Source organism: Argentina silus, assembly GCF_951799395.1.
Source record: "Argentina silus genome assembly, chromosome: X".
Lineage (NCBI taxonomy): Eukaryota > Metazoa > Chordata > Actinopteri > Argentiniformes > Argentinidae > Argentina > Argentina silus.
Window position 1 is genome coordinate 10,103,114 of NC_139653.1, and position 24,004 is coordinate 10,127,117.

At 43.5% G+C, this 24,004-nt stretch overlaps 2 protein-coding genes across 2 annotated transcripts in view; both read left to right on the forward strand.

Moving 5' to 3' along the window:
* Positions 1-16,836, forward strand: part of tacc2 (transforming, acidic coiled-coil containing protein 2) — a gene marked incomplete at its 5' end in the record, with an annotated part of 54,667 nt that extends 37,831 nt beyond the window's left edge. The window contains 14 exons of the mRNA XM_083694564.1: positions 973-2,443; positions 3,661-3,718; positions 3,920-4,127; positions 5,950-5,999; positions 6,342-6,451; positions 6,787-6,940; positions 7,416-7,550; positions 11,203-11,337; positions 11,568-11,644; positions 12,754-12,797; positions 14,355-14,515; positions 14,653-14,759; positions 15,453-15,573; positions 15,789-16,836. Of these exons, the coding sequence (XP_083550690.1) occupies positions 973-2,443; positions 3,661-3,718; positions 3,920-4,127; positions 5,950-5,999; positions 6,342-6,451; positions 6,787-6,940; positions 7,416-7,550; positions 11,203-11,337; positions 11,568-11,644; positions 12,754-12,797; positions 14,355-14,515; positions 14,653-14,759; positions 15,453-15,573; positions 15,789-15,854 (2,897 nt within the window). The 3' untranslated portion in view covers positions 15,855-16,836. The remainder of the gene's footprint in view (positions 1-972; positions 2,444-3,660; positions 3,719-3,919; positions 4,128-5,949; positions 6,000-6,341; positions 6,452-6,786; positions 6,941-7,415; positions 7,551-11,202; positions 11,338-11,567; positions 11,645-12,753; positions 12,798-14,354; positions 14,516-14,652; positions 14,760-15,452; positions 15,574-15,788) is intronic.
* Positions 16,837-20,102: 3,266 nt separating this feature from the next.
* ly6pge (lymphocyte antigen 6 family member pge) lies at positions 20,103-23,346 on the forward strand (the record flags this gene model as incomplete). The annotated part of the gene is made up of 3 exons (XM_083694565.1): positions 20,103-20,163; positions 22,532-22,648; positions 23,150-23,346. 3 exons carry the CDS (start codon positions 20,103-20,105, stop codon positions 23,344-23,346), a joined length of 375 nt encoding a protein of 124 aa, XP_083550691.1.
* Positions 23,347-24,004: the final 658 nt, after the last annotated feature.

A 24,004-nucleotide genomic window follows, 5' to 3' on the forward strand; every position in this document is an offset into this window, starting at 1 on the left:
TCTATTGAGAGTGGCCACTATAGGCAGACCTGGCTCTCTAGAGAAGAAAGGCCCGCTGCCCACAAAACAAGGTGGAAACTGAGCTGCACTTCCTAACCTCCTGTGAAATGTATAACCATATAAGAAACACAGATATCCCCTAGATCATACAGACCCACTAAGAATTTGAAAACAAATCAAATACTGATAATCTCCCATATCTGAAATACCTCAGTGTGTAATCACGGCAACAAATGTAGTACAAACGCCAAAATAAATGTAAGATCCCTTGCCAATCGTACTTCTACTATTTGAACATTACATTGTACATAGTAAATAATATAACATTTGGAATGTCTTTATTCTTTGGAAAATATTTGTGGGTGTAATGTTTACTGTTAATTTTATAGTGTTTATTTCACTTGCTTTTGTCAATGTAAGCATGTTTCCCATATCAATAGAGGTCCTTTGAATTTAATTAAATTGAGAGGCAGAGAGAGAGAGTTGGGGGGGCTTAGTGCAGCCTCTAGAGGACACTAGTGGAACTTCACATGTTAGATGTAGTGAGGTTTCATTGTTGTCAGACTAGCGTCACTGCACAGGGCTAGAAGATATAATTAGGCTCATCCATGCACTACTCCATCCATCATGTTTTCATGTCTAGTTTGAGGCCTACTGATTGTCTCACCGGGAGGCAGTGATTCAATAATTCATTGCACATTCATCAGTATTATTAGACTGGTCAAAAACCAGATGCAGCCGTTACATCCCTGTCTTACACACACACACACACGCACACACGCACACACACACACACACACACACACACACACACACACACACACACACACACACACACACACACACACAACAAGTACTCAAACCTTTTTTCGTACACCTTATTTGTATAGATAGCCCATGTCTACTGTATGTATTGCAAGATTCTTGAAAGTGTCTGATTTTGAAACTTTGTTCTTTTTCCTATCGCTCAAGGTTTGGGTTCTGTAGCAGACACTTCTGTTAGTGAGCCAGACTCAGACCTCCCTACAGGCCGACCACTCAGTCGATCTCTCTCCATTGTCTTTGATGAGGACAAGCCCATTGCTGCCAGTGGCGCATACAACTATGACCTGCTAGCTGCTGCTAGTGCTGCTAGTGAGTCCCAGAACCACACTCCTCTAACCCGCTCCCTCAGCCTTCAGGCCGGGGTGTTAGACGGCTCTGGCCCAGGAGACGAATCCACAGCCGGAGGTGTCCATACACAGGCTGAGGCTTTCAGCATAGGCACAGAGAGTGCCCCGGGGACTCTACGCAAAGCCAAGAAAGTCCGCCCTGGATCCCTGAAAAAGAAGCCACTGCTCAGGCAGAGCTCCAACCCGGAGAGTCCTCAGCCAGCCTCCTTCAGTAGCACCCCAGAGGTGAAGAAGAGGGCCAAGCCCAGAGCAGCCAGTCCCCTGCAGGCCCAGGAGGAGCCAGAGGGAGCCCCCACCACACCCAGCCCAGGAGGTACGCTCCGCAGGACCAGGGCAAGGCCCCGTGTGGAGACCCCACCCCCTCTCCTTGAGGAGACCACTCACGCCAGCCCAGAGGAGAGCCAGTCGGCCCCCTCCTCCTTACCCCTTTACCAGCAGGAGACCCCACTCCCTGTGCCCGAGGCCCCAGCAGCCAAAGAGGACTCCCCCATCCCCCCCAGTGGTTCCTACAAATGGGATCCTGACAACTTTGAGGGGATTGACCCTTTCAACACAGGAGGGAGTAAAGTTGCCAATTCCCCTGAGCTGGGTAGGAAAGGGCCGGTGTGTGCCCCTGTTGCTGACCCCCCAGTGAACCCCCCAGTCTCTGCTGAGGAGCCAGCTCACTCTGATCCACCAGCCCCCCTCAAAGACCCCGTCCCCAATGCAGAGGAGCAGCCAATCGTCGCCAAGCGTCAGTCAGTAAGGCTGGAGTTTGACTACTCCGAGGAGAACAGTGAGACGCCACGCCAGGCCTCTCCCCCTCCCAAAAAACTAGGCAAGAAGCCAGGTGCCAAGATGCCCCTCAGGAAGCCAAAGCTGGGCCTTAAGAAGCCCCCCCCTCTACAGACAGAGCAGCTGGATAACACCCCCACAGTACCCCCCCACAGCAACGATGACGACATCCCCATCCCCAAAGCATCCTATAACTTTGACCCCAACAAGTGGGAGGACCCCAACTTTAACCCCTTCTCCTCTAATAGTGGTGGTGTTCCCAACTCTCCAAAGCTCTCCAAGCCCTCGTATAGCTTTGACTCAGACACATTCGATGACTCCATAGACCCCTTCAAGTCCTCCAACAGGATGGCCAAACCTCCCCCAAAGGCTGCCTCTGCCTCCTTTGAGGTGTCCGCCAATGACAATGACATTGATAATGATAATGAAAACATTGGCGAACTGGATGATCACAACCAGAACAAACCAGCCAAGAAGAAGAAGACACCAATAAAATCGTAAGTTAACCATGGTATCATTATCTATCCACCATATGCATACATTGATACTGTCCATAGTGTGTTTATGTTTCAATGTCCCTGTCTCTGTGTCTTTTAGTGTGTGTGTGTGTGTATGTGTGTGTGAGTGTGTACAGATATATGCAGCTGTATATCTGCTTCTTCTTGTGCCAGTGTCCTCTGTCTGTCTCTCTGTCACCTCTGTGTCTGTGTATTCTTGTATGTCACAGGAAGTCCAGGGGTGTGTCCTCTCTATGTTGTCTGTTGTAAGTACAGGGCCAGCACAGTCATTTATCATAGGGAATGACCATTCCCTTTTTGAGCACTAATTTGTTTATTCATATACAATATATCCTAAACATCATATTGCTAGAACGAGCATGTTACCCCATTATGCTTGTTTTCTTCCAAATTAACAGAAACACTATGTCCTCCTCAATAACATTTAAGTCAACCAATCAGAAAGTTCCTCTTGCTCTGCCTTGCTCATCTGCTTCAATGTCCTCTACTTGCTGTATCATCTTTCCATGGCTGAAGAAACATGTATATGTTTTATTTGATCTTTAGATATCCTTTATACGACCAGGCAAGTCCCACTGAGATATACTGTATGTATATGTCTTACAAGTAGGCAGAGGTCCATTTGAGCAGGACCAATGTCAGGCTATGGTGGAATATGATTCAGGCAAGGCTGGTCGCAGATCTCTGAGTTTGACTCCTCATCCCTTGGTAGAAGCCCTGCCACACTAACAAACTATCTTAACACCGGAATAACATTGGAGTCTGCTGACAAACCCCACACCTTGATAATACCTAGCATTCCCTGATTTACATTATCTAACTCTGTTACAGTAGTACTACAATAGCGTGGTTAGATCCTCTAAAAATGTTTAGCAGTACAATCCACCAACCTGTAAGTATTACAATTTTTGTTCATATTCATGACGGGTATGTGTGTGAGTGACAGGGCAAAGGCAGGATTTCTGCCCCCTTTCACATGCAAACAAAAAGCATCATTGCTCTTTGCTCCTAGAAATGATTGATATACTGTAACTATCTATTTACAGTAAAATTATCTTCCAGAAACATATCTTACACACAGACATAGGAGAAAGAGGAAACAGTCTCCTGTTGAGTTGGCATATTAGTCAGAACTAACCCTAACCCTAACCCTAACTACTGGCTATTAATGATCCCATCTGCTTCCTGTCTTCCAGTAACACTTTCAGAGTGAAGAGGTCCCCAAAGAGATCACCTATGTCTGATCCATCACAGGTGAATGCAAACTCTCTCTCTCTTCTCTCTCTCTCTCTCTCTCTCTCTCTCTCTCTCTCTCTCTCTCTCTCTCTCTCTCACACACACACACACACACACACACACACACACACACACACACACACACACCATGATCTACCACTTCTTAGTGTCTGTATTTTTAACTGTACCCCTGTGTTTCTCCAACATGGTAATGTACAGGAGACCAGCCCTGTGGATGAGGCCCCCCCTGCCCCCTCACAGGATGACCACGCCACAGATGAGGAGAAGCTCGCCTCATCCACCAATCACAAGTGGGCAGCCCTGCATGACATGGAGGCGGAGCTGACCTCTGACACCCAGGACTTCCCTCAGCCGTCAGACCTCACAGCCTTCGTCAATGAGAACAGTCTGCCTCTACAGATCCATGGTGAGGGCTCAATATGTCTGTGTTTTTGTGTCTATATACTCAGAATATGAGCAACTAGAGATCAATTGAAAGGGGAAAGAGTTGAAAGAGAAATACAATTAAACAGTTGTCAGACATTTCATATCTAAAGTGTATGTGGCTTACATAACTTAAATGATCTGCCTGTTATTGATGAAGTGTCTAATGATATGAAAATAATGGGTATATTACCTATAACTCTTATATGCAGAGTAAATGTAATTAAAATGTCCATTCTTGCAAAGTTTTTATATTTCTTCCAGAATCTCCCAATTTTTCCACCTCTTAATTCCTAAGAATGCAGAGTGTCTTTTACTTGTTTATTTGGAGTAACAAGTCGCCTAGAATACACATGCAGGTGTAATACCTCCCATATTAGTCTGGTGGTTTGAATCTCCCTAATTTCCAACTGTTCTAGCTACACAACTTGCAAAGATTAAGCAATAGTTTTCCAACATATCACGTTCATGGGCTAGAATAGAAGCTTGATGTTTTCCCCAATGAGTTGAAATATCTGCCCTATATTGGTTTAATGGATGTTAAGAAGATTACTAGTAACCCAGCCATTTTGAACAGCTTTCAAATATGGAGACGGTCTCACACGTTATTGGGTTATAGAGAATCTTTTTAATGACAACACAAATCATGGTATGACAGGGAATAAGGGACATTGGACATCTTTTATACCAAAAGGGTATTCCCATTTCTTGTTGGCGCTACAAAAGACAAATAGGTACTTTTTTTTAATATTGTCTGGTCCTGTAATTCACTTGCTACATTTTTGAACACTTTTATAGACACTGTCTTTATGTCTGCAAACTTGTATTGTACCTTTGCCTTGTTTATGTCTCCTTGATACTAATAAGCTAGACTCATGGAACAATGTGAAAAGATATTTTGATATAGCCTTAAGAGCAGCAAGAAATACGAAGAAAGAAAAGAAAAAATGCATAGCATGAACTGGAAACCTAACAACCCTCCTACACTATCTTTTTGGTTAAAGGAAAAGGAAAGTTAAAGTAAAAGAAGATAAGATCTATTATGACATCAAAGGTAAACCTGAGGACTTCAACAAAATCTGGCAGCCTCATATAGAGTTCATGACTTCTAAGGCAAAAATAATTGGTCTTACAGTATTTGTATTTCTTTTTAGAATCTATTGACATGATATGACTGAAATTGTATTTGTCCCTGTGATGTCTGTATGTTTGTCCCTTTGTGGGTTTTTGTTTTGTTTTGGTCTAGTTAGTTGGTTTTGGTCTTGGTTTGTTATTTTTGGAACACACAAACACTTATTACACATAATACAGACACTCAATCTGCGGTGGTGAGTTTGGGTGTGGGAGCCGAACCATGCAGTGACCCAGACCCTCCACTGTTAGAGACAACACACCCTCCCATTCACATGTCTTGTATGTGGAATTGTATTTTGTGTTTTTTTTTATTATTTTTTTTATAAAAACGTATTAATAATAAAAAATAAAGTGTATGTGCCCATGTATATGATATTGTCATCTACAGTATACTATACAGTATATGTGCAGCATCCCTTTCACTTGTTTGGGCGTGAAGCCAAGTTCACTGGCCCAGTTGTGTATTACACCCTGACCCCTAGAACAGAAGAGCCACCCTTCCCAGAGGCAGTCTGAGCTGAACTGGGTCATAACATTACATGGAAAAACAGACAGCAGAGCTACAGAACAGACCTGTAGGGAACCTCCCTGTCCCATCAGCCCAACATCTGATTTCCCTCTCCTCTTCCCTCCTCTGTCTCTAACGGTCTCTTTTTAATTATCTCTCTCAGTGCCGGACTATGAGATTGAGTACATGGAGAAGATTGGCTCCTCTTCGCCTGTGAGTATCCACAAGCTTCTTTATCAGAGAGGCAGGGGTTAGGAGATGGACAGAGAAACTGGCTAACTCATAGAATACAGACATGATTGATGAACAGAATACTGTATGTATACTGTAATATGTAACACATTGCATACAGAGTGACTTTGACAATGAGTTTGATTGATATGTGGTTAGATTTACTTTCAGCACTTTTTGAGAGTGTGCTTATGGTATAATTTAATACTTTATAATAAGACTCCTGGTGACTGATTCTGTGTGTGTGTGCGTGTGTGTGTGTGTGTGTGCGCGTGTGTGTATGTGTTTCTGTCATTGTTTATATTTGATGCTGTCTCTCTGCAGCCTCTGTCCGTGAAGAAGCCATCCCTTTACTTGAAGCTGGACTCAGTGTCAGACAACCTAACCAAGACCACCTGCACGAATGGCTCAGAGCCTAGCTCTCCCTGCACAGGGTACAACACTTACAGACACTCACACTTTCATACTTTCACACACACACACACACACACACACACACACACACACACACACACACACACACACACACACACACACACACACACACACACACACACACACACACACACACACACACACACACAATCAAATGATCACAGCAGTATCAGAGCACTCACACTCAAAGGAAGGGTAGGGTGTTACTACAACAGTTGAGACATTTTGTCTCTATAGTTTGTAGAGATATCATAGTATTTAATTCACATCAACACACACAATCAAATGTCCTCTCTCTACTCCTCATGCCTCCTCTCCCCATCTCTATCGGTAGGAGTTTTGAGGAGATGGAGGCCCAGATCACAGCTGCGATGAAGACCCCTGTGCTGAGCTCTCGGCCAGGACTGGAGGCGTCCGCAGGGGACAAGGGCAGGAAGAGGGAAAGCGAAGCACTGAGACGAACGCAGAGCACAGGGAGGGATGGAGCGGTGAGTCATACAACTATACACGCAATGAGGAACACATGACACAGAGAAATCAATGAACCTGCCTCAAAGAGCCACTATTCTACACACTGAATGTCTCTCTCTGTCTTTCATGTTGTACATTAAGAACCATCTCAGTATACCATGTCTTGTGTCCACTATCAGGCTGATCTTGTCATTGTTTGAGATTACGTCAGATTTTCTTTTACAGTTCACATGGCCATTTATATGTGTGGTGATTTAGCCACTAGAGGGAGACAGAGTTTTTACCCAGAAGCTGCATGACTATATCCTCAGTGAGACTATTAACTTCATCAGCCAGCCACCCCAGAGGTTCACTGTCGTAGCCCTGTCATACCAGTCAACCACAAACAGTTGACACCAGCTCTAAAACTCCTGCTGATGCTCTTACCTACCGCTTGCTTCGTCATACTGACCCCCGCCCCCACCCTCCCCATCCCCCTGATCCCCGCTGTAGCCCCCCTCCCAGGGCCCCATGGAGGCCCCGGCTGTCCCTCTATTAGACAGGCTGTCTGAGTCTGCTGACCCCCCACAGTACCTGGAGCCTGACCTGGCAGAGACCAACCCCACCGCCTTCGCCCACAAACTACAGGTGTGTTGACAGACGCGTGCCCCCAAGCTCCTCCCCCTGGCCTCTATCTTGTCGGCGTAGTTACAACCTTGATGTGTGTGATTGTGTGTGACGTTCACTCTCACTGTCTCTGGTGTGTTTATCACCTTATTTTCACTTCTGTCTATTCCGTTTCTTACTCTTTACCTTCTCCATTTGCAATTTATGTTATTATGTCAAATGGACAATCTGTATGTGAGTGTCTGCTGGTAGGTGTGCGTGCTCAACTTGGTCTCTGTATGTCTCACCCTTTACTCCCTATCCCTTGGGCCGCACTGTCACACCCCCTCCCAAACCTCCCCCCTCCCCCCTCTGTGCGGCCCAGGAGGAGCTGGTGCTCGCTGCCCTGAGGATAGAGGCTCTGCAGGTAGCCAAAAACATCTCTCAAAGCCCCTCCCTCTCCACTGTTAACCCCCAGGTACTGTGCTGAGTCAGCCTGCACCTGCAGTGTGTGTGTGTGTGTGTGTGTGTGTGTGTGTGTGTGTGTGTGTGTGTGTGTGTGTGTGTGTGTGTGTGTGTGTGTGTGTGTGTGTGTGTGTGCGTGAGCATGAGCGTTTATCAGCCTGCCTCCCTTCCCTGAATCCTTTGATCACAACATTTTGTCTGTGAAGTGAACCCAACCCATGGCCTTACTCAACATGGAGGCTGTACAACAACAACATCCACCACTACTCCCTGAATCTTACCATAAGACATCTCTAACATGGCTTACCAACCTCCCCTACAGTACAGTAGCTCTCCTGGATCAACACTCTGACAAAGAGTGCCGTGCCTATTCTATCCCTCGCCGTTCTTACAAACATGCATGTTGCCTGTTCAGGAGAGGCTTAGATAAACATTAACGTGACTTGGGATGTCCCACTATACTTCAGCTCAGTCAGCATCTGAATAGAATACTGTATCCTTAATCTGTACCTGATATAAGAGTGCAGGAGTTGTTCTGTACTGTACTATAATGGTTGACTGTTTAGTACTGTACTTCCTCTATCACTCAATCCCTAGTCACATTCTTGTTTTCTGACTGACTTGGTCCCTAACCCAACTAACAACATTGATAATCACAACAGTTGTGCAGGGCTTCAGAGGAGGATTCAGTTTGGTACAGTAGTGGTTTCAGGTTATGCAGATGAGTACATTCCTGATACGTTCCTGTAACTACTGGGCCATCTTTGGTCTGAGTGTGGTTGGGACCTAGGCCACATTCACATGCTGGCCAAGGTCTGGCCTTTTCATGGCAAAGATAAGGCTCAGGAATGGCAGCCAGAGCCGGCCCACTTCTGGCCCAGGGAACAAAGTTGTACTTGGGTCTCATCCGGATGCCGGTAGATAACAGACATGGGGCAGATCTGGCCCGTCATTCCTCTACTGACTAGGTCCTATGGGGTTGACATTTTGGAGCAGGTGATGCAAAGGCGCATCCCCCCCCTACTCGGCCCTCTGTTCTCCAATCTCATGGTCTTGTCTCACACGCTCCACAGTCTCGCCTCAAGAAGCCCAGCCCTCGAAGGTGGAATCTCAACGGTTCACCCCTAGCAAAAGTAAGAGGAGTAACGTTACTCGTCCCATCACTGTGCCCCTGCTTTAATCCAACTAGAGCTACAACCCACCTGCTTTTATCAAAGGCCTATAACCTAGAGGCCCTAGGATCTCTCCTCTGTTTCTCTCTCTCTCGCCTAAGGCAGTCACTCCTTACTGCTGCTGTCCCCCACCTATCCCTTGTTCTCGTGAGAAAATGTGACAATGGTGTATCTTGGGCAAAATACGCACCTGTATGTATAGTATGTTACCCAATAATAATGTTTGTGGAAATAACCTGAGATAGTCAACTGTGTGTTTGACTTTGTGTTTGTCTCCCATAGAGTCAGATAGGCTAGTGTCTCCAATGTGTCCTATTTCCACCCTGCCTTGAATAGATAGTGTCCTGGTTTTACTAATCATTAAGCCCTTTTAAAGTAACCTCTTGGCTTGCCTACTCTGAGAGAAGCCAAGTTCTGTGAGAAGGTATCTAATGGATCTGATCCGTCATGATCTGCGCTGGCAGGACTACATTATCTTACAGCAGCTACACACGCATGCTCAGCCTGCACATACAGCTCATGACCACAGCCCATGCTAGTCCCACTGGTGTACATGGGATGGGCCAGTCATGGATCAGCCTATATACAGTGCCTTCGGAAAGTATTCAGACCCCCTTCACTTTTTCCACATTTTGTTGTGTTATAGACTCAATTTAAAATGGATTAAATTAAAAGAATTTGCCATCAATCCACACACAATACCCCAGAATGACAGAGCGAAAACATGTTTTTTGAAATTTCAGTAAATTTATTAATATTGAAATACAGAAGTACCTCATGTACATAAGTATTCAGACCCTTTGCTATGACACTCTTAAAATGAGCTAAAATGCAAAATGTCATCAACAAATCACTCAATAAATTGAATTAAGTCCATCTTAATAAGAAGAAGATACTGTAGGTAGTGACTTTCTGTCCTGACAGTGGTGGGAAGCTCATTCCACAACATGTGGTACACACACACTCATTCACTTTACTTTATTATATTTTAGTAGCTACACTGCAGATTAGACAAACATGATTTGTGATGGTCATTCCCTCTGTATCCTCCCTGGACTGAGTGGGTGAGCCCAGTTTGTGGTTGTCTGAAGGTAAAAACCTATGGTCATAATGGGTTTGTGGGACTGAAGCAGAACAGCCAGTATTCACGATGTAGAATAATGGTATTAGTGGGAAAATGCTGCAGCCAGCCCCAACACCTCTCTCTATGACCCTTGTATTAGTGCTTTATAAATCCCCTTCTCCCCCATGAGGCTCCAATTCAATCAAATCATCCCCTAATCCCCCTCCTCATAGGGATGATTAAATCCCCATTAGCAGCAGTTTGAGGGGCTCTAGAAAGTTAGCGGTGCCATAATCAGAGCACTTAGTTAGGAGTGGGTTTGAGTTACAATTTCATACCATACATTTTTAGTATGGGGGAATATAGGATTATCTGATGCCCGACTGATATAATCGGCCTTAGATTTCTATTTTATGTATAACTGCGCTTCACCGCACAACATGACCCGTATCTGTGAACAGTGGAGCGATATGGAGGTAAATACACCTACAGTATCAAATCATAAATCATATTGTATGTGAAAGCGTACTACATTGTGATTTCCCGCTTAACATGACACTAACATTTTGCCCCCTGCCCTGCTGCCCACCCTGATCCTCCCCAATATAATGCAGCATATCTCTGTGTATAATTCCCTCCCCTCCCCTGCCTGGACCCAATCACAGCCAAGCTATGTTGAGACAAGCAGGCGATCATAACCACCCTGCCTTGGGCATTATCAGCCAATCACAGGGCCGAGATGACTGCTTCATCCAATCATGTACCAACTGCCCAAGCCTCAGGAACAGCTTCCAGAGCCTGTCTCATTTGCATATGGGTTTGCATCTGTTTGACATCTTTTCATATGATGCTGCTTTGTGGTTTGGTTCAGGATCTTTCAAGAGAGTGTGTGTGTGGTCCTACGAGTGTGTTATCTGTCATCCCTAGAACAGCCAGGTGTCTAACAGTCCATGTCTTTTTCACACCCCTCCTCTATCCTGACTCATCTGAGCAGCAGAGAGAGCTGCCGTCTCCAGGAGACAGTTCTGTGTCCAAGAGCTCCCTCTACACCAGGACGGGCTACAGCGAAGAGCAGAGCCCCTACCTGCCCCGAGAGTTGGACCATTCCCTGGGCATCGCACGAGAGGAGGTACCCTCTTACACTACAACCCATTATTCAATAGTACACTCATATCTATACAAAGTCACACAGAGGTGTTGGAATTGTACAAGCAGATCACTTAACGAGCACTGTGTTTTTTATTTAACATATGTACATACAGTAGCCATTATTCACCTAAGTATGCTGAAGCAAATATTATGTACATGGCACTCAATTTGTACCTAATGAAGTTGTGTCCCCCCTCCCTTTCCCCTCAGATTGTGTCAAAGGAGAAGGAGGTGTTGGAATGGCAGAGGAAGTACGAGGAGAGTCGACAGGAAGTGGGGGAGATGAGGTGAGATCACAAATACTACTGGATCATTTACATAAAGCATGACATGTTGTTTGAACCTCCACACAGGTTGTATGGAGGAGTGTTCCGTTGGTTTATTTCAACTCCACCCAACAACACCAATCCACCTGTCAATTTATTTATCTCTCCCTAACTGCGTCTCAAAGCCAATATTAAAGCAGGAAGCCAATTAAAGAGGGCCATACTGTATAGGCCTGCCAGAAACTGGGAGAGATTGGGGGCAGGGAGGCAGAGGGGGTTGGGATTACAGGTTGCTATGATAACACTACAGTATGTCCGCATCAATGAGATGATGAAATCAACATATCTGTAAGATCACACGTCCATATCAATACATAGGTTATGTGTGAGGGACCCCCTGTGACATACTACTATAGTATCACCTTAACACAACACATATCCTGTGTAGAACTAGAGTGATGCACAAACATTCATGAAGACACTTCATTCGGGAATGATGGGCTATATCTATTCTATTCAACTTCCATTTTCTCAATCATTTGTAAGGCTGGTGAATGGGGAGATGCAGATTTGAACTGATCCACGCCCTCTCACCAGGGGTGGCCAGCAGGCAGCAGGCAGCAGGCGTGCAGGGGTGTGGGTCCAGCTGGCCAAGGCCTAGTTAGTGTGGATAAGACATGGGCTTACTTCATTAGACTGATTGGGCTCAGGATAAGGAAGCCTAAAAGGCTAAGGAGAGACACTGCTAATCCATCCGCTTACCTCTTTGGCAACCTGCTTTTCCCAAAACAAGCTCACCCATAGGCCTCCCATGGGACTCCTCCAACGCAAACACTAAGGGATCTCCAGTAAACAGAGAATGATTCATCTACCATGTAAACAAAGCTGTACAGATTTAGAGGAGGCCAAAGATAGCCCCATCTTCACCTGTGTCACCACCACTTGTATGTGATCACAATTGTAAACAGAGCATGTGAAAAGCACAAAATTAAACTGTTATTTCACTATACAGATTTCAATGCAGAACTACTGTATGTATCTTAGAAAGATGTTATGTTTATCAAAAGTGTGTGTCATATGTGTGTACTCTGTTTATATCATCATACTGTATTTCTCCCCTTTGTTCATAGGAGGATTGTGGCAGAGTATGAGAGGACCATTGCACAGATGATTGGTGAGTGTTTGTTTAGTTATTCCACAGCTTTACAGTCGTAAACCAAGCATGGCTCAGGTATTCTGGGTCCAATTTATCAGTGCACAAACATTGCTTTTTATACCAATTTGGTTCACTCTCTCCCACTGGCACTCGCTGCTGTTCCTCCTCAGTATGTTAATTATTTGCAAATGAGAAAAAATCTGCCTTTTATGTGGCTCAAATCTTATTTTTTAAATGAAACTATTATGTGCTTATTGATAGAAGCTAGCTTTCAATCCACTTACTTTATCTTTTACTATTATCTTTTTTTGTTAAATCATCATGATGAAATAAAAAAAAAACTCTCTTCGCTTTGTCATTTTTCTTTGGGTTTTCTGACCTCACCTTTCTACTTCACTTCCAGTCCACAGGATTCACTCTTTTGCTAAATCTTGCTCTCACCTGTTTCTCCTTTCCCACCTCTGGACATTTCTAAAGACCTGCTCTGGTCTTGCTGCTCTCCCAGAAGGAGTGATCTGTCTATCTTGTTGGCTTTTGTCTAACACACGGCTCTCTCACATGTCCTGCCCTCCCAGCTTGACTTAACACAATCCCTTTTTTTCTGTTCTGCTCCCATCTTTGCCCCTTACTATTTGATAACCCTATCAGGCATGCCAGGTGAGTAACGTGTAATCTTCCTTCAGTCGTTTATGTCAGCTCACATGCGTCCCTTAGAGAGAGAGAAGGCGTGCCAACTCTCTCCGTCTGGTGACATTCGTCTTTCCATTTTTTGACTTCCACTTTTTGAGACCTTACTTAATTACTTTCAAGTCAGTAAACTGGTGATCGGTTTCTATCATGTAACCCTTTATGAGTGTACCTGATCTAGAGCATTGCAGTGGGACGTTATACTGTTTCACAGACAGAATTGATATAAAATGGCCAACAAAGGCTTTAAATAGTCTTGCACTCACGTCACTTAGCTTAGTTCATACATTTAGATAGACGTGATGAAATGACCTACACCTGACCTACACCTGTCCTGAACTGTGCCATAGGGAGCTTAGCACTCACACTCACACACTCTGTGGACAGGTCCTCTAATAATGTAAGTCAGTTAGGCAGTATTAGAAGATCATTCAGGTTGGACTCCTGCTGTAAGCCTGTAAAGGGGAAAGGAAAGGGAAAGTTGGTGAGGGTCTGTCGTAAGAGACTTTCCTCTCAGTGGTCTAGGTGCTCTCAGAGACTGTCCAACAAGTATTCCCTGATAGTGTGTGTCTGTCTTCTTTAGTCTCTTTGGGTCTCTTGCTGTAGTTTTTTGTGTGGTTTTTCTTCATTGTTCAGTGTTTGTTCTGTCTGCACGCTTCACATGAAATCAGGGTTCATCAGTAATACCTTGTTACAAAAATGACCCTCATGCCTCTGTCAATAACTAATCCACAATTCATTCTTACATTCATGTCAAATCTATATTCTATAGATTTTGTATGATTGCGTGCGTGTGTGCATGTTTGCGGTCAAAAGAACACAGTCTCATTTTCATATGCGTGTGTGTGTGTGTGTGTGTGTGTGTGTGTGTGTGTGTGTGTGTCTCAGAGGACGAGCAGAAGGAGAAGTCGCTGTCTCATCACACCATCCAGCAGCTGATAGTGGAGAAGGATCAGGCTCTGGCAGACCTCAACTCTGTGGAGAAGTCTCTGGCTGACCTCTTCCGCCGCTATGAGAAGATGAAAGATGTGCTGGAGGGCTTCCGCAAGGTGCAACGCACACATATCATCAATTATCAAACACATATCATCATTATAATGACCACCAATAATCCATTTTTGTGCTCAGTTGATTTGAAACCCATTTATGGCAAAACTCTAAACATGGTCTCTCTCTGTCTCATCAGAATGAGGAGGTTCTGAAGAAGTGTGCACAGGAGTACCTGTCCAGGGTCCGTAAGGAGGAGCAGCGCTACCAGGCCCTGAAGATCCATGCTGAGGAGAAACTAGACAGGTCAGTCCTGCCACTTCAGTCACTGCTCATTCAATGACATTGAGGCACCTAACACTTTATTAGGAACACTATAGTAATACTGGGTAAGGCTTCCCTTTGCTCTGAAAACAACCTTAATTCTTCATGGCATTGATTCCACAAGCTGTTGGAAACATTCCTTTGAGATTCTGGTCCATGATGACATGATTGCATCACACAATTCCTGCAGATTTTTCAGGTGCACTTTCAAGCTGTGAGTTCATCCCACATCCCAAAGGTGTTCTATTGGATTTAGATCCGGTGACTGGGAAGGCCATTGAAGAACATTGAACTCATTCTCATGTTCATGAAACCAGTTTGAGACGACTTTCGCTTTGTGTCATGGTGCATTATCATGCTGAAAGTAGCCATTAGAAGATGGGTAAATTGTAGCCATGTAGAGAGGCACATGGTCAGCAACAATACTCAAATAGGCTGTGGCATTCAAGCGATGATTGATTGGTATTAAGGCGCCCCAAGTGTGCCAAGAAAACATTCCCTACACCATTACACCACCTCCACCATGAGGAGGTGTACAGGTGTTCCTAATAAATGCATGCATTTCATGTTATCACTTTATGCTGGTTGTATTGACCCACCCTACACAGTAAAGAAGGCTTATGTACAGGTATGAAAGTCATTGCATGATGCTAAGCTGCCTTTGCCTACGTCCAGGGCGAATTCGGACATTGCCCAGGTGCGTTCGAAGGCTAAACAGGAGCAAGCATGCTACCAGGCCAGTCTGAGGAAAGAGCAGATGAAGGTGGACTCACTGGAGCGTACTCTGGAGCAGAAGGTCAATATGCTGTTATAATACATTACAGTAACTGTTATCATGTATTTTTAGACACACCGTAGATATATACAGAATAGACACTCTACATTGAGTGGCAAGCTACAGTAAACACAAACATGCAGTATCTACACCTACAGTACACCTACATCTACACCCCGCCACACTATTAAGAATGAAGAATGTTTAGGGACAGTGATTTTGGCTGTCTTCCACAGAACAAGGAGATCGAGGAGCTGACTAAGATTTGTGATGAGTTGATTGCCAAGATGGGAAGGAGCTAGCAACACTGCCACGACTGGTCCATATCTCCAGGGCCTGAGGGGAGGAGGTAGAGGAGAAGAGGCAGGAGCAGAGGATAGAGGGAGAGGATGTCTTCTCATCTACATCGTCTACTCCCTGGACAGATGAACAACCAAGGCCAGAGTGGTCTCTGGATGTTCTACACTACTGACTTTACTGACCATGTATCTAGGCAACAGCAGTGCTCTCCAAAATAGTGTTGGGTCAATGGCTTCCTCCTGATCTCCCTGTACATTTTGATGTGTCAATGTGTATAATGTTTCCTGTATCAGGGTTCCGGTGAAAGGTTTTAGAAATGTGCTCCATATCATAACTGAGAGATAGATTGTGTGTGTATGCGCGCGTGTGTGCATGAGAAAGAGAGAGAGAGAACAAAAAAGTGAGAGCATTGATTTAGGATGTCTACTGCATTGATGTTGCCATGACAGCCACTGATGGGATAGACTCCTGTTGTGTAACTCTTCTCAAGACAAGAGAATGGTAGACTTGTGGAAAGAGAAACAGAGATATACTATATATGACTTAGACTAATCAATGAATTGTTCAGTAAGAGGTTTATGTGATTTACAAATTATTGCATGTGGAAGTGCAAACATAAACTTCCGTCTGTAAATACGACAATTCTGCTGATGGTAAAGATACACCTGCATTTTTGATACAATATTCTGTCAGTTCAAACTGCTTTCCTCATGTAACCGTGTAGATACTTGGTGCGTATTTTGTGTCATAGCATTCTTGAAAACTTGTGGGATATTATTATTTTTTGATTTTATTTTGATATTAATGAAACTAATTGTTACTGTAATAAGTTTTGACTGAGGGTAATTTAATTTTCGATCAATATGTCACTGTTCTGCTATAGTTGATGTATCACAAGTTGGGAGTGATTCAAAGAAGCTCTGCACAGCTATACTGTACAGCATCTGCTTACAAAGTGCAATAAAATATGGCAATAAACATTGACATTGCTTAAGTTTGTATAGAGAACCTTAATGAACTCTGGTACAATCTTCTTAGACTCCTGAACAACAACACACCATACTGTACTACATACAACATACAGTGCCCTGCATAAGTAATGGGAAAGTTATTTTTTCTTCTTTTGGTTCTATACTCCATACTTGTATTGTTAAATCCCTACTATGTACTATGAGGTTAAAGTAGATTCTCAGCTTTTATTATTGGTTTCACCATTCAGAAATTACAACACTTTTTATGCATAGTCCCCCTATTTCAGGGTACCCAAAAGTAATGGGACCAATTTATCAAATGTCCAAATTAAGCACTCATGTTTAGTATCTTCTCTGGTGATGCTCTGCCAGGCCTGTACTGCAGCCATCTTCAGTTGTTGTTTGTTTTGAGGTCTTTATGCCTATTATGCCTAAATGCCTATCTTATCATCAGGAAATGAAATGCATGTTCAATTAGATTTAAATCTAAATATTGATTTGGCCAGTCAAGACCTTTCCACCTTTTGGCCCTGAAAAACTTCCTAGTTGCTATGGCAATATGTTTTGGGTCATTGTCATTACTGTATGATGAAGCGCCATCCAATGAATTTGCTTGCACTCGAGCAGACAAGATGTATCTGTACACTTAACAATACATTCTGCTGCTGCCATCAGCAGTTACAATCATCAATTAAGACAAGTTAGCAAGTTCTAGTGGTATACTATACATGCCCAAACCTAACACCCTCTGCACCATGTTTCACAGATGAGGTGGTATGCTGTAAATCTTGGGCAGATCCGTTTTTTCTCCAAACTTTCACAACAGTTGTTGTTTGTTTTTATGTCTTTTTGCCTAAAATCGGGAAATGAAATGGATGTAAATCTGAAGATTGACTTGGCCAGTCAACAACCTTCTACTTTTTGGGCCTGAAAACCTTCCTAGTTGCTATGGCAGTATGTTTTGGGTCGTTGTCCTGCTGTATGATAAAGCGCCGTCCAATGAGTTTGGAGGCATTTGCGTCAGAAATACATGCTCAAGCCATAACACCTCCTCCACCATATTTCACAGATGAGTTGGTATGCTGTGGATATTGGGAAGTTCCTTTTTTTCTCCACACTTTACTCTTGCAATCACTCTGGTACATGATGATATTCATCTTATTTGTCCACAACACATTTTTTCCAGACCTCTGCAGGCTTTTTAGGTACTTTTTAGCAGATGGTATTCTCTGGTATTCAAATTATGTTGTGGAACACACCTGACTTACCCGAAACACCTGTCAAGACAATTATCCCATTACTTTTGGGTACCCTAAAATAGGGGGATTATGTATAAAAAGTGTTGTAATTTTTGATTGGTGAAACAATATGTGCACAAATACCATCAAATAAAAGCAGAGAATCCCTACTTTAACCACATAGTAATTGTTTGATTTAAAATCCAAACCTTTGGAGTGTAGAGCCAAAAGAAGAAACATTATTCCCTGTCCCATTACTTAGGCAGGGCACTGTATGAACCCACTCACCAGAAACTCTCTGTGTTTATGTTTTATGTGGAGTTTATTCAAGGCCAACGTTGAGTTTTTAAGTCATGGGATACCCTGGAGGATGCCATTTTAGGATTAAAGATTACACCACCCAGTAATATAGCCATCACTGCTGGCACAGCAACAGGTTGTGTCTGTGTGTCTGTGTGTGTGTGTGTGTGTGTGTGTGTGTGTGTGTGTGTGTGTGTGTGTGTGTGTGTGCATCAAGGTGTGTGCACGTGTGAGCATGTGATAGATTTCTGTGTAAATGAATGCAAAGCACTCTACCTGACCAATATTGAAAGGTTTGTATGTACAGTTGTGGTCAGAAGTTTACATACACTTGTAAAGAACATGTATGTCATGGCAGTCTTGAGTTTCTAATCAAACTCTTATTTTTCTGTGATGGATTGATTGGAGCACATACTTCTTTGTCACAAAAAACATTCATGAAGTTTGGTTCTTTTATGAATTTATTATGGGTCTTCTGAAAATGTGACAAAATCTGCTGGGTCAAAAATATACATACACCTGTGTTCCAGCAGCTTCTAATTCATGGCAGACCTGCTTTTTGGTGGTTCTTGGTTGACTCTTGACCATCCTGACTAATTTTCTCTGAGCAGCAGGTGATAGCTTGCGTTTTCTTCCTTATCGTGGCAGTGACACAACTGTGCCATGCATTTTATACTTACAAACAATTGTTTGCACAGTTGATCTTGGGACCTGTAGCTGCTTTGAAATGGTTCCAAGTGACTTTCCTGACTTGTTCAAGTCAATGATGCACTTTTTCAGATCCGTGCTGAGCTCCTTAGACTTTCCCATTGTAGGGTTTTTGGCTGAGTGTAATGAGTGTATCAAACGAGCCCTATTTAAATGGGCTGAAATAAGTCACCAGCTGTAGTCAATCATAATCACTCATAAGAAGTTAAGAGCTCATGCCACAAAGCAAATTTGATTGACACAACTTTCTACATCACATAATAAATTCATGAAAGAACCAAACTTCATGAATGTTTTTTGTAACAAAGAAGTATGTGCTCCAATCAATCCATCACAGAAAAATAAGAGTTGTAGAAATGATTGGAAACTCAAGACTGCCATGACATACATGTTCTTTACAAGTGTATGTAAACTTCTGACCACAACTGTATCAGTATGGTTGTCCTGGATACAGATTATTTCTAACCCCATCCTTTTATCGATCTTCAGGTCAAGATCATCTTCTTACCCGTTGCTCTTTATCTCTCATCACATCTATATCACATGATATCACATGATATCACATGCCACATCACTGTCTGAAAAGCTGAAAAGATGATTCATCCTCAATAATAAGGCTCAACAGTCCCAACTGTTACTATTGGGTTAGTTGCTATAAGTGTAAGTATGACACTAATTTAGATTTACTTTGGCTCAGTTTGACATTGTCCTTATGAGGCTTGGGATGAGGTGGGTCCCACAAGAGGGTGGGGAAGGACGGGGCGGAGACAAGGAGGGGCAGGGCGCAGTATTGGGTGTGTTTTACAGGATGAGTCCTATGACTTTGCTTCTCTTCACTGATTAGTCTAGCTGGGCAAACATCAACTGGGTCTTAAAACGGAGCGGCAGGCCCCAGTGGAGGAGCTGCTAATCTCCTTGTCCGTGAATGCTGGGGTATTAGCTCTCTGATAGCACAGATTAAGATAAGGGGGCTTTAGTCGCAAACAACCTGCTTTTCATTGTGCGATCACGACGGCCAAGGACCACCAGCGATATGAGAGCTGTGCAGTGCTGCCCTCTCCTTCTCGTCCTCCTAGTCCTCCTCACTACCTACAGTAAGGACTCTCATTGGATTTTTATCTTTTAACAGAATCTGTTCATTTGCACCTGTCGTCTTTACCTTCTCCTCTTCTTCCCCTCTCCGTCCTCCATCCTCTTTATTTCCTGTCGTCCAAATGTTCTCACCTCAACCTTTGCATCTCTCCCTGTCCTGTCTTTCTCCTCTCCCTCTCCTCTCATCTCCCTCTCCAGTACCTTTCCTGACCCACTCCTTTGCATAACCACTTCCAAAATCCATATTGGAGAAGCTTTTTCCTCTGAATTGTTCTTTATCTGCCTCTTATCTTCTCTTGCTTGCTTTTCTGTTCTGTACTGTCTCTCTGTTATTGTCTTCTCATTCTATTATGATTTGTTATTGGCTGATTGTGGTAGGCAGGGACCTGTTGAATAGTGTTTGTCAGATAATGCAGGCACTCATTCAGGATAATCTGATACCTGATTTGATTACTCATTTCTTAATTTGTGACATATTTAATGTTGAATAATTTATCTTTTGCTGTGCCTCAGGTGTTATACAAATATAGTATACAAGTTGTTGAATCTCTTGCAGAATGGTCCTCTAGTTTCTAGATTTTGCATCAGTCTATCATCCCCTAATAGCATGAAACTAGCATGCAATCCTGAGCAAACCAGCTAATCTCCTAATAGGCCTGGAGGCTAATTGTAATTGCACGGGAGAGCTGTAGGAGTAGATTGGGGTCATTGGCTATATTTTAACAGCGTAAAAACAGTTAGCGCGGTGGCCAGTGTGTCTAAAATATTTTTGCTATTTTCAAGGCCAGCATTTTTTAGAGCAACTGATGGCTCTCATCCTTTGACGAGAGGCATTGTCATGAACACGCCTCTATTACCGCTACTCCACCCACCTGAGTGCAGGCAAGACAGTGCTGAAACGCTGTGATAATTTCACCTGTTACCGCCGAAACAAATTGCCAACACACCTGCGTTTGGACTTGGGTTCGTTTTGCGCCGGCTGAAGATAGAGCCCAAAGGCTGTTTCTAAAGGATTTTAAATCACCTCACCTGACTGGAGGTTTAGACAGAGAACCAGATAGAGAGCTGGGATTTGTTCTACCCCGCTGTTCCTCTTTGTCCACTCTGGCAGTGTTGGCACTGTTCACCATCCTATCTCAGAATATCCACCATATCCACCATACTGTATATATATAACATTGCAATGTCATTTGCTGTATCTATATTGTATACTTCCATACTATTTAGTAGGCATAGCAAGTACAATACTGTATGAGAGGGCATAGTACGGTTAAAAGACCAGGATGTCATACTGCATTCCCTTGAAAATGAAATGAAACTCATGCAGTATGTAGTTATTTAGTATGTAGCACCCTATTCCGAACAGAACCATGGACAGGTCATGGAGATTGATGCTACCTTAAAGTAAATGCTGAAACCACAGAATGTAAAACTGTTAAGCATATCAAGTGGAAAATCTGTTTACTTGTTTAACATGTTGCTGCAAGCTCATTAACTAACACAGGATGGGGATGACCTCATCTCGGTGCTTTAACTACAGTAGGCCTTGTAGCTAAAGCCCTAACTGAGATACTGAGTCTGTTTATGCTTCAGATGTTGAACATCTGGCTTCATTAACAACTAGTGGGCCAGACTCAGGTACTATAGCAAGGACAGCAGTTGTATTCAGTCCATGAGATCAATGACATTTAACATGAAATTGATTAATTAAAGAAATGTTCCTGAATGGACAGAAAGTATTCCACCCATATCACAAGTGAGGGGGTTGAATGAAAGCCTTATGGTCTCTATGGAGTAGTGCACACTCTGTACCACTGTCAAGGTGGGCACAAGAGAGAGAACATACCCTCAGTCTTTGACCTTAATATCCCAGGACAGTTATGGAGCTGAGTGTACACTGAGGATCAGTGCACATGTGCTCCTATCTTTACCTAAGAGAGTAATGCAGCTGACCTGGTTTTAACTGTACATTACATTACATGACATATTTTTTTAAACACAATGTTTACTTACAGTAGTTATAACTGGTAAGATGTGATGTCCTTCTCTGCAGTGGTAGCATGGGGGTAAGGACTGTGTGCCAGAAAGGACTTATGTAAAACGATGTGCTAAAGAATTATGTTAAGGATACTATCTATCTTTACAACTATAACTATGCCTCCCTTTTATCATGTCAACCTGAGTTGTACCATGTCCTGATTGCTTTCTGCAGTTTAATTATAACGATTGTAACATGTCTTTCAGACATGAGTAGCCTTCTGCATGCTTTTGCATTGCATACGTTTCATATTCTATTTCACATTATTGGAAATAGTGCATGTGTTACAGTAACACTGCAGCCAATTCATACCTCTCTCTCCCATTCCTCAGGCGAAGCCCTGCAATGTTACACCTGCATGGGATCCAATGACGAGGACTGCAATCGCCAAGGCTCTAAAACCTGCCCCAGCTATTCTGACGCCTGTGCTGTTGTCCGAGGCCACGGCAGTGAGTCATACAGTGTAGTACACATTTACTAGATCTTACAAATCAGGGTTGATGGTATGATATCACACACATTATTATGGTTTGTGTATGTGTGTGTGTGTGTGTGTGTGTGTATGTGTGTGTGTGTGTGTGTGTGTGTGTGTGTGTGTGTGTGTGTGTGTGTGTGTGTGTGTGTGTGTGTGTGCGTGTGTGCGTGTGTGTGTGTGTGTGTGCATGCGTGTGTATGTGTGTGTGTGTTTGAGGGGTAGACATGCTGCTCTGTCTGGACACACAGCACCGAGACAGCAGGGGGTTGGGGGCTTCTCCAGGGGACATGAAGAGATTTGATCCTAGCATTTAGTGGAGGGAATTAAGTGGGTTAATCAGATGGTTGTTTTAGTTGTCAACAAGACAGTAGACTCACCACAAAATCAAAATTCATTTTAAAAACACTGGACCCATCCCCATGTGACTGATTCTTAATTGTGTTCTAACAATTTTTATATTTTTTATTTTTCTTAGGTGGAGTGATGAAATCTTGCTCCTACAAGTCTTTCTGTAGCCAGGCCAACAGCCAGGGTTACAGAGCACCAGGGGTCAAAGTTCACTGCTGTTTCAATGATGACTGCAATGTGACAGGCAACGCCTCCAAGCTGGGCGGAGGGGTCAGCTACCTGCTGCTCCTTCTGCCCTTGCTGCTGCACATGCTGTCTAACTAACTACCTCCTTTCCCCAACCCAGAGCCATGCTAACCACCCATGCCTACCTACCCCACTCAACTCTGCACCAGGCCATGCAAGCACTTATATAGTTGTAAAAGTCCCTTCAACTGCCCAACCTACCCACATTAAGCATCCATCTCCCCAATATCCTATAGGTAGATCCCCCATTCCTTTATTCTCATTCCCTTTTCAACACCAACATGCATTTCTCACATTCCTCATTCAACAAAACACAGGATCACCAAATCTGTGATGACGCCAAAACACGCACATGCACATGCACATACTCTGCTGTATCTTCAAGATCGGGTCTGGCTCCAATCTGGTCATCCTAAAATGGGTGTCAGTGCCCAATGTGATTTGTTGGTACATTGAAGGCCCTATAGGGCCTGGGAAGATGTTAGTTAAATATGGACAAATAAAAGGACAAGATGAAGCTGTACTCTACAATGACTGGTCCATTAGCCTTTGAACTATTCATCACACAGGTATGAATTACTTATGCCAACTTAGTGAAATACTTTGGAACTACAGTATGGAAATAAGGGAACCCAACTTGTACTTTGTAAAGCACCATAAGCCTTTTAGATGCTGTGGCCAGGTGCTTTACAATACATTAATCCATTCCAGCCGAAGCAGTTTAAATAATTACCTG